We start from the raw sequence: 12147 nt of genomic DNA, 5'->3' as shown, positions 1-12147 counted from the left end.
AGTGTTTAAGAAACATTTGGACAGATACATGGATAGAATAGGTTTCAAGGGAATGGGCCAAATGTAGCCAGGTGGCACAAGTGTGAATGGGACATTTTGGTTGGCATGGGCAGGTTGGGCCAAAGGGACTTTTTCTTCACTGCCTGACTGAATAATAAATATTGGCATCAGTAATGCAGAAGATTTTTGATGTGTCAGGGTGCAGCAGAACTGATTGGATAGCCAGCCTGTCTATCATACTCACCAGGTCCTATGTACGGTACTCTGTTGAAGGCGTGGCACGCCTTCCTTACCTCCGCAGACCGCCTGAGCCAGCTTCACATGGAGATCCATAAGTCATTGGAGACTGAGGAGATGGGCAAGATTCGGAAGTGGCAGAAGGAGATGTACCACAAGAAGTTCTTCGGGGGCTTCAAGGAAACTCATGAGGTGGAGCACGGATTTCGCAAAGCACAGAAGCCCTGGGCGAAGAAACTGAAGAAGGTACGTCATTAGCACTGGGGAGTGCTCCGTGAGATAGGGTCTGATGTTCTGACACTCCAATAGATATGTGATGTGCTTACTGTAACATTGGCATGTACAGTGTAGTGTCCGCTGTGAATTGGGCATTGGTGTCTGCACAATACAAGTGCCTGGAATACCCACAGTACATTAGCCTTGTATCCATGAAGTGATTGACTCCTTGTAACGAAGGAACAGTGGGTGCCAAGCACAGCTAGATTTGACCTGGAGTCTCCAGTGATGGGTCTCTGGGGCAGATTTTAAGTCGCTGTGCTGGGAAAGGCTGCACACTCGGGAATCACACCTGTGATGGAGTGAGTGTGACCAGGAGGGAAACCTGTTGGCCTTGGTGTTCCCCTGTAGAATGATTCAGTCGGCCCATGATTTCATATACCTCTCATGCAAACCATTTAGGAGTAAAGAGGCAGGAAACATGACATAACTTAGTTGGCATGGATTGAAAGGCCTATTCTGTGCTACAATTAAGTTATGCCATGTTTCCTGCCTCTTTTCTAAGTTGGCTCATCCCATTTGCCTGCATTTGGTCTATCTCCTTCAAAACCCCTCCAGTCCATGTATTTATCCAAATGCCTTTGAAAATGATAGGAGTTTAAATGGGAGCAGGGATATACCATGTGGTCCTTTGAGACTCTTCCACCAGTTTTCAGCTCCCATTTTCCAGCAATATCCTCACCTTCACTCTGTCCGCATCAGGAACAGGGATCTCCCAGCGGCCAACCATTTAATTCTGCACCCCACTCTTGGGCTGACATGTCTGCCTGTGGCCTCGTGCTGCCAGCCCAAGGCCACCCATAAATTAGAGGAGCAACACCTAATTTTCCATCTGGGAACTGTCCATCTGCATGGCATTGACATCGAGTTCTCCGGTTTCTGCTGGCCCACTCCCCGTCCCTCTGTCTTCTTTCCTCCAGCTCTCCACCCCCTTCCCTCTCCATTCACAGAGCTGCCCCCCCCCCCCCCCCCCCCCCCCCCACATTTTGCTCATACCTTGATGAGGGCTCAGGCTCAAAATGATCATCAAGTATTTTTATCTTTGCAATATGCAAGGATCGACAATGAGATAGACAACAGACTCGCCAAGGCAAATAGCGCCTTTGGAAGACTACACAAAAGAGTCTGGAAAAACAACCAACTGAAAAACCTCACAAAGATAAGCGTATACAGAGCCGTTGTCATACCCACACTCCTGTTCGGCTCCGAATCATGGGTCCTCTACCGGCACCACCTACGGCTCCTAGAACGCTTCCACCAGCGTTGTCTCCGCTCCATCCTCAACATCCATTGGAGCGCTCACACCCCTAACGTCGAGGTACTCGAGATGGCAGAGGTCGACAGCATCGAGTCCACGCTGCTGAAGATCCAGCTGCGCTGGATGGGTCACGTCTCCAGAATGGAGGACCATCGCCTTCCCAAGATCGTATTATATGGCGAGCTCTCCACTGGCCACCGTGACAGAGGTGCACCAAAGAAAAGGTACAAGGACTGCCTAAAGAAATCTCTTGGTGCCTGCCACATTGACCACCGCCAGTGGGCTGATAACGCCTCAAACCGTGCATCTTGGCGCCTCACAGTTTGGCGGGCAGCAGCCTCCTTTGAAGAAGACCGCAGAGCCCACCTCACTGACAAAAGGCAAAGGAGGAAAAACCCAACACCCAACCCCAACCAACCAATTTTCCCTTGCAACCGCTGCAATCGTGTCTGCCTGTCCCGCATCGGACTGGTCAGCCACAAACGAGCCTGCAGCTGACGTGGACTTTTTACCCCCTCCATAAATCTTCGTCCGCGAAGCCAAGCCAAAGAAGATTATAATCGTAGTGTTTGCAGACTTTTGTGTTTCACTGTCTAGGATTGTTGTACAGTTGTGGTCTCGTTTGGTGCATGCATGAACTTTTTACACTTGGTGCTATTGCAAACCCCCACCCCCAAGAAATTCATATTTTTACATCCTGACAAAAGGGCAGGATGGTTAGTGCAACTCTGTTACAGTGCCAGCGATTGGGACCAGAGTTTGAATCCCTCGCTCTCTGTTTGGTTATGTATTCCATTAATATTTAAAGTCATATAATTCAACAAAGCCATCTTATACTTTGTTTATCTTTCCTTTCCGTTTCCTCATCATCACCTTTCCTTCTTATCCATTTCTGCTTTCTTGTTTTGAACACTTTGTAAGACAACATTTCTAAAACATAAAATATTTCCCTTACTCTCCTATCTAAAAATCCTTTAAGCCCACTATCCCCTCCCCTTCCTGATTTGCCCTTTATCCCTTGTCGGGCAACCACATCTCCCCTCTCCATTTGGATTTGCGAATTCACTCACAAGCGTCAACTGATTTCGCAGTGACCGTAACTCCTCCCCACCCAGCCCCCCCCCAGAAAAGGTTTTAATCTTCATATATAACAAAGGTCACTCTCTTAATTCCCTCCTTACTTCCTCTCTTCCCTTACTTTCCCTTATTAATTCTTATCTATATTCTATATATTTTCCTTTAAATATACATACACATGTACACACATATATACATACACACACACCCATATAAACACATACATATAGTTTGTGGTAATTTTTGCTCTCGTTACATGTCTTCATCTCTCTGTCTGTTTTGTAGTTGTTCTGCAAATTTTCATGCTTCCTCCGGATCGAGAATAGTCTGTTTTGCTGCCCTGGAATAACTATTTTAAGTACCGCTGGGTACTTTAGCGTAAATTTATATCCTTTTTTCCATAGGATCGCTTTTGCTGTATTAAACTCCTTCCTCTTCTTCAGGAGTTCAAAACTTATATCTGGATAGAAAAAAATTTTTTGACCTTTGTATTCCAGTGGCTTTTTGTCTTTTATTTTCTTCATTGCTTTCTCCAATATATTTTCTCTTGTTGTATATCTTAGGAATTTTACTAAAATGGATCTTGGTTTTTGTTGTGGCTGTGATTTAGGGGCTAATGTTCTATGTGCCCTTTCTATTTCCATTTCTTCCTGTAATTCTGGTCTTCCTAGGACCCTGGGGATCCAATCTTTTATAAATTCTCTCATATTCTTGCCTTCTTCATCTTCCTTAAGGCCCACTATCTTTATATTATTTCTTCTATTATAATTTTCCATTATATCTATCTTCTGAGCTAACAGCTCTTGTGTCTCTTTAACTTTTTTATTAGATTCTTCTAATTTCTTTTTTAAGTCCTCTACTTCCATTTCTACGGCTGTTTCTCGTTCTTCCACCTTGTCCACTTTTTTTCCAATATCTGACATGATCATCTCTAATCTATTCATTTTTTCTTCTGTACTTTTTATTCTTCTTTTTATTTCACTAAATTCTTGTGATTGCCATTCTTTTATTGATTCCATATATTCTTTAAAAAAAATATATCCATGTACTTGCCCTTCCCTTCTTCTTCCATTTCTGTGTTCTTCCTCTTCTTCCTCTGGGTTGGACATCTTGTTTCTTTGATTTCCTTTTACTCTCTTCTTTCTTGTTCTCATTGTTTTCTATGTTCTCCTCTTGCTGCTGTGTTGTGGCTGTCAATTTCAGCTGTGGAGATCGACTCCTCAGCTGGTCCCTCCTCCCGTCAGTGTTTTTTTCTGTCTTGCGCATCGCGCATGCGCGAGGAGTCCGCGAGCCATTTTTGTAGTCCCGAGCTCGGGACTTCGACTGACCTGAGGGAGCGGGCTTCTCTCTCCACAGCGGGCCTCCTCGGACAGGTAAGGCCTTCCCCTTCTTCTTCCGATGTCTTTTCTTCTTCTCTTCTTCCCGTTGCTTTCGACTTTTCTTTCTTCGCTGCCATTTTCTTCCCACCTTTACTTTCACTTTATTTTAATTTTCGTGTTTGTGCCTTTGTGTTTTCTCTGGTTTTTTTTAAACTTTTCCGGAGAGGGCTGGAGTTCCCCGACCGGCCACTACTCCATCACGTGACTCACCCCAATCCCATGCTCTCTGTAAGGAGATTGTACCTTTCCCCCCATGTGAGTTTTTCCCAGGGGCTCTGGTTTCCTCCCACCGTTCAAAATGTACCATGGGTTATAGGTTGATTGGGTGTAATTGAGCAGCATGGGCTCATGGACTGAAATGGCCTGTTCCCTTCCTGTAGGTCTAAAATGTAAAAAAAAATTAAAAGTAGATGATAGATTCTGCTGCTCTTGCTAATTTTACCTTCTGTATGCAGTCTTTTGGCCCATTGCATCTGTTCTCGCTCACAGTGCAATCCCATCAATCATTTCACTGGAATCTTTCCTCTTTCGTGTGCCCATCAGTTCCTCTCCCATGCACATTCGAAGTAACTCATGGTAGCCAGTTAACTCAGAAACTAGCATGCATTTGGATGCAGCAGGAATCCAGAGATCTTGGAGGAACCTTGTGCAGTTGTGGAGAGGACATGAAAACTCCACACAGGGTCAAGACCAAGCCCGGGCCATCGGCACCTTTTTGATAGCCTGCTACACCTGCAAACCAACCTTTTACAATTGTCATGTTGGGAAGAGTATCAGGTTCGATGGGTTCACAGAGAGACACAAGTCTGGACACAAACATTACAATCCCTTTAACACACGGGAGAACATTAAACGGTACAAGATTGTGTTATATGGCAAGCTCTCCACTGGCCACTGTGACAGAGGTGCACCAAAGAAGAGGTACAAGGACTGCCTAAAGAAATCTCTTGGTGCCTGCCACATTGACCACCGCCAGTGGGCTGATATCGCCTCAAACCGTACATCTTGGCGCCTCACAGTTCGGCGGGCAGCAACCTCCTTTGAAGAAGACCGCAGAGCCCACCTCACTGACAAAATACAAAGGAGGAAAAACCCAACACCCAACCCCAACCCACCAATTTTCCCCTGCAACCACTGCAACCGTGTCTGCCTGTCCCGCATCGGACTTGTCAGCCACAAACGAGCCTGCAGCTGACGTGGACATTTACCCCCTCCATAAATCTTCGTCCGCGAAGCCAAGCCAAAGAAAAAAAAACTCAATTACTATTTAAGCAACGATATAGACATTCACCTCAGACCTGGCTTGGACTCCGACATTAGTGATCTTCTACAAACAGGGACTCTTACACACACCCGGTTCCCTGTACCAACGTGGGTGTGGCTCTCTGCAAGTATTGACCTATTGCAATACCACTGCTCAGTTTCAGTGCAGTGCACACCTTACCAGCGACATTTCTCGCGATGTCCACAGTAGCGACCTGGGATGGAGCGATGACCAGGGCTTGGACCATGAGGTAGAGAGGTAAGAATGTGCTGTGCGTTGGTGTTGTATACAGTGCTAATCTGTGCCAATAATGACCCCAGGTGATTAAATTATCCAACAGCAAGGTGTGCACTAATGGGTGGCCGGAGTCCAACCTTGATTGACTGGGGATGTGACTTCCGAATAAGTTTCAGTCAGGGAGGATACTTGATCACCGCAATCCACAATATTGCAGACAGGCTGGGAGGCCTCCACACACAACAATTCATGCAGAAGTGCTCCAGAGACCTTCTGCACGGCCACATGGTGCAGTCGCTTTCCATTTAAATAATAACCACTTTGCACAGCGCATCTCTCATCCAGGCAGCCCTGACCTTGACTTCCTCTCCCCAGGCAGGGAAGCTGAAGAAACTCTACCACGTCAAACGGAAAAAAGAGCGTGTGGCCTTTCTGCAGGAAAGCAGCTGCAAGGCCAACCCAGCTGTGCCATCGAGGAAACACCAGCAGCTCCAGCGGCTGAGAGAGAAGCGCAGCCAGGAGGCGGAGAAGGTGAGTGGGCCAGTTCTGTGGGATTGGGAGGACACCTCATAATTCCCCCCCCCCCCACCCCGTGCTGGCAGCTGTTTGGGATCTCTCCTGGAACCATTGTTCCTCCTTTCCCTCTGACTCAGCACTTGGTCATCTTTCCATCCACCTAAGGATATAGTGTGACTAATGTGTACATGGTGCAGCAAGTCTCCACAAGCTCCTTTGAACAGCAGTGCAGCCCTGATCCTTCCCCACTCTTCTCACACGATACCCCTTTGTTACAATCCTCAGTTTTTTGATTGAAGACTGCAGTTGAATGTAAAGCAATGGACTTCAAATTTAACACTCAATGTATTCAAATAAGCCTTATCTTTGTTCTTTGTCCTTTTACATTAAAAAACTTTAAGCCCATACATCAGCTGATTTACCTGAGTTACCTCCCAGGCATAGAGTCAGACCATTCTAACTCACCGCTGCCCAGTCCCTTCAGATGTTTTGCCATGTTGCAGAGTTTACGGACCCTGACAAGTAGAGGATGTCTCTGTGGATTATTACTGATGTACTTTTAATGGTGGAAAATGCAAAGAGATATAGATAGGTTAAGTGAGTGGGCAAAGGTTGGGCAGATGGAGTACAACGTTGGTAAATGTGAGGTTATCCACTTTGGAAGATCGGATTATTATTTAAATAGAAAGCAATCCAGCACGTTGCTGTGTAGAAGGACACGGGAGTGCTTGTTCATGAATTGCAAGAGGCTGCTTTGCAGGTACAGCCGGCTATCGAGAAGGCAAATGGAATGTTGGCCTTCATTGCTGGAGGGATTTCATTTAGGAGCAGGGAAGTCATGCACAACTGTACAAGGTACTGGTGAGGCCATATCTGGAATCCTGTGTGGAAGGGCAGACTAGCTTTGGAGGTGGTGCAGAGGAGGTTCACCAGGCTGATTCCAGAGATGAAGGGGTTGGCCTATGAGGAGAGATCGAGTCGTCTGAGACTGTACTTGCTGGAATTTAGGAATATGAGAGGGGATCTTATAGAAATTTATAAAATTATGAAAAGCATAGATAAGATAGAGGTGGGAAAGGTCTTTCCATTGTTGGTGGAGGCAAAACTAAGGGTAATAGCCTCAAGATTCAGAGTAGTATATTTAGGTCTAAGATGAGGAGGATCTGTTGCTGTAGCTGCGTTGGGCGCGGTGCCGGTCGCCATTGATGACATCACCGAAGCGATGTGCGGGAATAATAGCGTGGGTATGTTAAGCATTAGTATACGGGTAATGGATCTCAGATACAGTGAGAGCATCAGGGCTAATGAGAAGATCAGGGATGTTTGGCTGGGTGGTGTTTGGGGTGTTGGATGTTGTGTCTGAAGAAAGTCAACTCCATTTTGCGCTGAAAGAAACGAGTGAGCGTATTCTATAATTGTGTGTAAGCTGGGTAAGTTAGTGTTGTTACAGAACTGCTTTTCCCAAACGGTGGTGGATTGGTAGAATTTGCTGCCCATTGAAGCAGTGTGAATATATTTAAGACAAGGTTTGATAGATTTTTACCTAATTGGGGAATTAATGGATATGGGGAAAAGGCCAGTAGGTGGAGATGAGCCTCTCATCAGATCAGCCACGATCTCATTGAATCGCGGAGCAGGCTTGATGGGTAGGATGGCCGACTCCTGCTCCTATGTTCTTGTGTCTGGAGAACTAATCAACAGAACATAACAAGCTACATCAGCAGAGAATACGTCCATTAAACTGATGGGAGTTACAGAAGCAGGAAGATGGGAACAAGGTGGAGACTTTTGGGCAGGGAATTCCAGAGCTTTGGGCCTTGGCACAGTCACCAATGGTGGAACGATTAAACCAGGGGATGGTCAGGAGTCCAGTTTTTGAGGCATATGGGTTTTTCAGAGATCAAAACAAGTTGCAGAGATGGGGAAAAGATTCAGAAACGAAAAGGAGAACTTTTAGGTTTAGACACTGCCTCATCAGGGGTGTGGGTGTGTGGTGGGTGGGACGTGCTGGAAGTTACAGCAGGAGGTTAGGCAGCCTTTAGTTTACAGTGCAGGCCAGTGGAATTGTGAATCTCAGCAGATGAGTTGGCCACTATTACAGAGATGGAGAAAGATGCACAGGTAGAATGCCGAAACTCAGCTCGTGCTGATGAACAAGGTTGCAATCATTCTGCTTCTGGGCAGCCATGGAGATGGACAGTCAGCCAGGGTTCCTGCAAAGCTTGGGTCTGGAATACAGACAGCCTGCAAGTCCCATCGTACACCCCTAACAAACATATGCACAGCAAAAGCCTCCCGGAATCCTTAGGATTGGGCTGACCACGATGTGTTTACATAGATGATGATTAACTGGGCATGGGAACTGGAAGGACTGATCTGCTGTTCTTTGAGGGGTTTGTACGCCACCCTTAAATGGAGCACATTCATCATAGTGTCAGATAGTTCTGGTGTTCAGGTTTCATGCAGAAAATTGGAAAGAGCACAGGAAGAGATCTCAAGGATGTTACCAGCACTGACAGGATTGAGTTACAAGGACAGGCTGGGACTTTCATCCCAGAGCACAGGAGGTTGAGGGATGATTTTATCGTGATTTATACAATCACGAGATACAAGGTGAATATTTTTCTGAGGGTAGGGGACTCTAAAACTAGAGCCTTAAAGGAGGTGCGAGGGGCACCTTCCCCACATAGACAGGAAATGAGCTGCTAGAAGTTGCCAGGTAGTGCAGATACAACATTTGGGCAATACAGCGATAACCTTTGGAGATTGGTAGATGCTGGATAAGTGAGTTTTCCAGTTGTTTGAGACTCATAAACAGTTTAAAAGACAAAAATACTACAATGAACTTCACTTGCATGAATATATAAACCTTCAAGCATTTTACTTTATTTTCAGTCACGTTCTTTGAAAACATTTAACCGTCGCTTCATCTGCAGGTTCCTCCCCCTCTATGGAGTTTCTCAAAAGACAAACAATAACATTATAGATAATTAACCCCACCCCAAGTTTTCAGATAAAGCCTCACTAGTATACTTAACAATATACAAATAAAAATAACCAGGGATAAGGAGACTCTTTAAGAGAGTCTCCCCAACAAGTGGCACCAACCAGCTCTTCATCCTGGGTGACGCCATCACTGTTTCACAACTTTATTCAAACAGCTGCTACGAGCAAAGCCCGACCAAGGCACCTTCCCTATGACTTCAGAGAACATTCATTTTTACAATTTTAAACTTTTATTTCAATATTTTATTTATTTGAATTTATTCATTTACCTTGATTGTTTTTGCCAGTTGCTTGAATTCTGGGTAGCAGAATCTATGTACAGTAAAGTTCTAGAAAGGATATGAGCCAAACACAAGCAAATGGGATTAGCTCAGGTAGGAAGTGAGGTCAGCACGGACCAGTGGGGCTGAAAGGCCTGCTGCTTTTATGCTATATGTCTCTGACCGGTTCTGGAATATTGGTCAAACCTTCTCGAACGAACGGAACAGGAGTTGTTGAACCCTTACCCTTGCTTCTGAAACTTGCCCCTCTCTCTGGGTGTTTCTCCCTTTGGGCACTCACCCCCCCCCCACCTTCCCTCTCCTCACATCCCAGGTGAAGCAGCGTTACATAAAGGCCATAGAAGATCTCAACAAATACAACCCAAAGTACATGGAGGAGATGGAGATGGTCTTTGCTCAGAGCCAGCAGTTGGACCAGAAACGCACGGTCTTCCTCAGACAAGTCTTCCTGTCCATTCATCGGCACCTTGATGTCACCAAGAATGAAAGGTGAGGTGAAGCCTTGTCCCTTTGGTTTCCTGGGTGAAAGAGGTTGCTCCATCCTGACACGGAATTAATCAGCTGTGCTCCTTGTGTAGGTGAGGCGGAATTGTGGCAGTAACTTGCATTTGATCAAAACATTTCAGACACATCTGCGGCATTTTATGGTTATTTATTCTTGCTATCTACCCCTCGTATTCTGCCATCAGTCTCCTCTACTCTCGGGAAAGGTGGAGGGACAAAGGGTTGTTGGTGTGTTTCGCTGGCTGGTTCATGCCCATGGAAGTCCCACACACTTCCTCTGTTGGGACACACCTCTTTGTTGAGATTTATTTGAATGATTTCCAATCCCTGCCAATTCTCTCCCTGCAGCTTCAGGTCAATCTTTGAGGGTCTGCACCACACTGTGTTATCAATAAATGACCAGAGTGACTTAAAATGGTGGCGCAACACCTACGGTCCAGGAATGCCAACAAACTGGCCATACTTCGAGGTGAGTGTGACAACCGCAGTCGGGGGCTAATTCATGTTCAAGCTAACAAAACCCATCACCCACTACCATCCGTCACAAGGTAGAACTCGCGGGAGGGGGAGAAATGGTTTCAATGGGTCACCCTCTTCCTGAGGGTGATGTTTCAAACTTCACTCCGGATTAGAACCCTCCCAAAGCAGCCTAGAGAGGGCAGCTTTTCAATCATAGCCACACCCTTCTGGGCTCCTGGCTGCACATTCTGTTTGAAGATAACCTGGAAAGTTCTCCCAGCATCCCTTCTAATAATCATCCTCCAAGCAACATCTGGTTATTAATTTACGTTCGTGGGAACTTGCTGTGGTTTTACAGCCTTGTCCCTCCACTTTGTCCTGACCTACCTGGAGAATGATGCCCCATACGCAAGGCTGCTGTTCACTGACTTCAGCTCGGGGTTTAATACATTCATTCCCCAGAGGCTGGTGGAGAAGCTGTCCTCACTGGGACTCTCAGTAACTAGATTCTGGACTTCCTAACGGGATGACCACAGTCTGTCTGGGTCGGTAGTGGAACATGGAGCACTGTCACATTGAGCATTGGTGCACCTCAGCCTGCTCTGAGACACACTCCTGACCCACAACTGCATCAGTATCATTAAGTTTGCAGATGACACCACAGTCGCCGGCCTCGTCAGCAACAATAATGAGTCGCACTGCAGAGAAGAGGTGGAAAACCCCATAATATGGAGCGAGAGGAACAACCTGAGTCTCAACATGGACAAGATGAAGGAGATGATCGTGGACTTCAGAGGGACCAGGAATGACCACACATCAACAACTCTGTAGTAGAGAGAGTGGAGAGCACCAAGTTCCTTGGAGTTCACTTCACTAGTGACCTTTTGTCAACATCTCCTCACTTGTCAGGAAGGCCCAGCGACTGCACTTCCTGAGAAGACTGAAGCGGGCGAGGCTACCGGTCTTCATTATGTCAACCTTCTGCAGGAGCTCTATCGAAAGTGTCCCGGCCGGCTGCATCACAGAGTAGTACAGTTGCTGCAGAGAAATTGATCGGTGGTCAATCCACAGGACCGTAAGAATGGCCGAGAGGATCACTAGAGTTTCTGTCCTCCACTATCGACGTGATCTACCAGGATCATTGTCTGAAGAGGGCGCGCAAAATCCTCCTCCCTGCACACAGCATCTTAAATCAGGAAAGAGATAGAGTACAGAGGTACCAAAGCCAGAACCACCAAGCTTCTTCCCATGGGCAGTGAGAATGCTTGGCCTCTTTGAATTTAGAAAAAAATGTGAAGCGTCACATTTGATTCTTTAAATTTGAAGAAACATGGCACCCATGCATTCAATATTTTTGGATGATAGAAGTTCTAACTTTTTTTTCTTTGTGTTGTTAAGCCTTCCTGATGTCAAGTTTCTCTTGTGGGTGAGAACCAGGCTTTTTATCTTTGATGAATGCTGCTCCAAGGCTTTCCAGTTATGCTTTTCTTTTTATAGATTAGCACAGGTGTTTTAATACAATATGAATTTTTTTTCCTCTTTGTTCACAGGGAGATGAAGACACTATTATTTTTCATTGGTTGTTGTATATTGTAATCTTGTCAATTGTGTATCCTTAGTCTGTCCATGCATTTGTCTGGTGTATGTTTCATA

General features: G+C 45.9%; 2 protein-coding genes across 3 annotated transcripts in view; one reads left to right on the top strand and one right to left on the bottom strand.

Moving 5' to 3' along the window:
* The window catches only part of med25 (mediator complex subunit 25), a 95289-nt gene that overhangs the window by 26069 nt on the left and 57073 nt on the right, over window positions 1-12147 (bottom strand). The window lies entirely within an intron of this gene.
* LOC138748526 (protein kinase C and casein kinase substrate in neurons protein 1) overlaps window positions 1-12147 on the top strand; it is a 70871-nt gene that overhangs the window by 46310 nt on the left and 12414 nt on the right. For both annotated transcript variants that reach the window (XM_069908882.1, XM_069908883.1), the window contains exons 6-9: window positions 248-483; window positions 6104-6259; window positions 9845-10020; window positions 10384-10504. In XM_069908882.1, the coding sequence (XP_069764983.1) occupies window positions 248-483; window positions 6104-6259; window positions 9845-10020; window positions 10384-10504 (689 nt within the window). The remainder of the gene's footprint in view (window positions 1-247; window positions 484-6103; window positions 6260-9844; window positions 10021-10383; window positions 10505-12147) is intronic.

The sequence above is a fragment of the Narcine bancroftii genome, chromosome 13 (genome assembly GCF_036971445.1).
Source record: "Narcine bancroftii isolate sNarBan1 chromosome 13, sNarBan1.hap1, whole genome shotgun sequence".
Taxonomy (NCBI): domain Eukaryota; kingdom Metazoa; phylum Chordata; class Chondrichthyes; order Torpediniformes; family Narcinidae; genus Narcine; species Narcine bancroftii.
The sequence above is the reverse complement of the archived record's forward strand: the minus strand, read 5'-3'. Positions and strand labels throughout refer to the sequence as shown.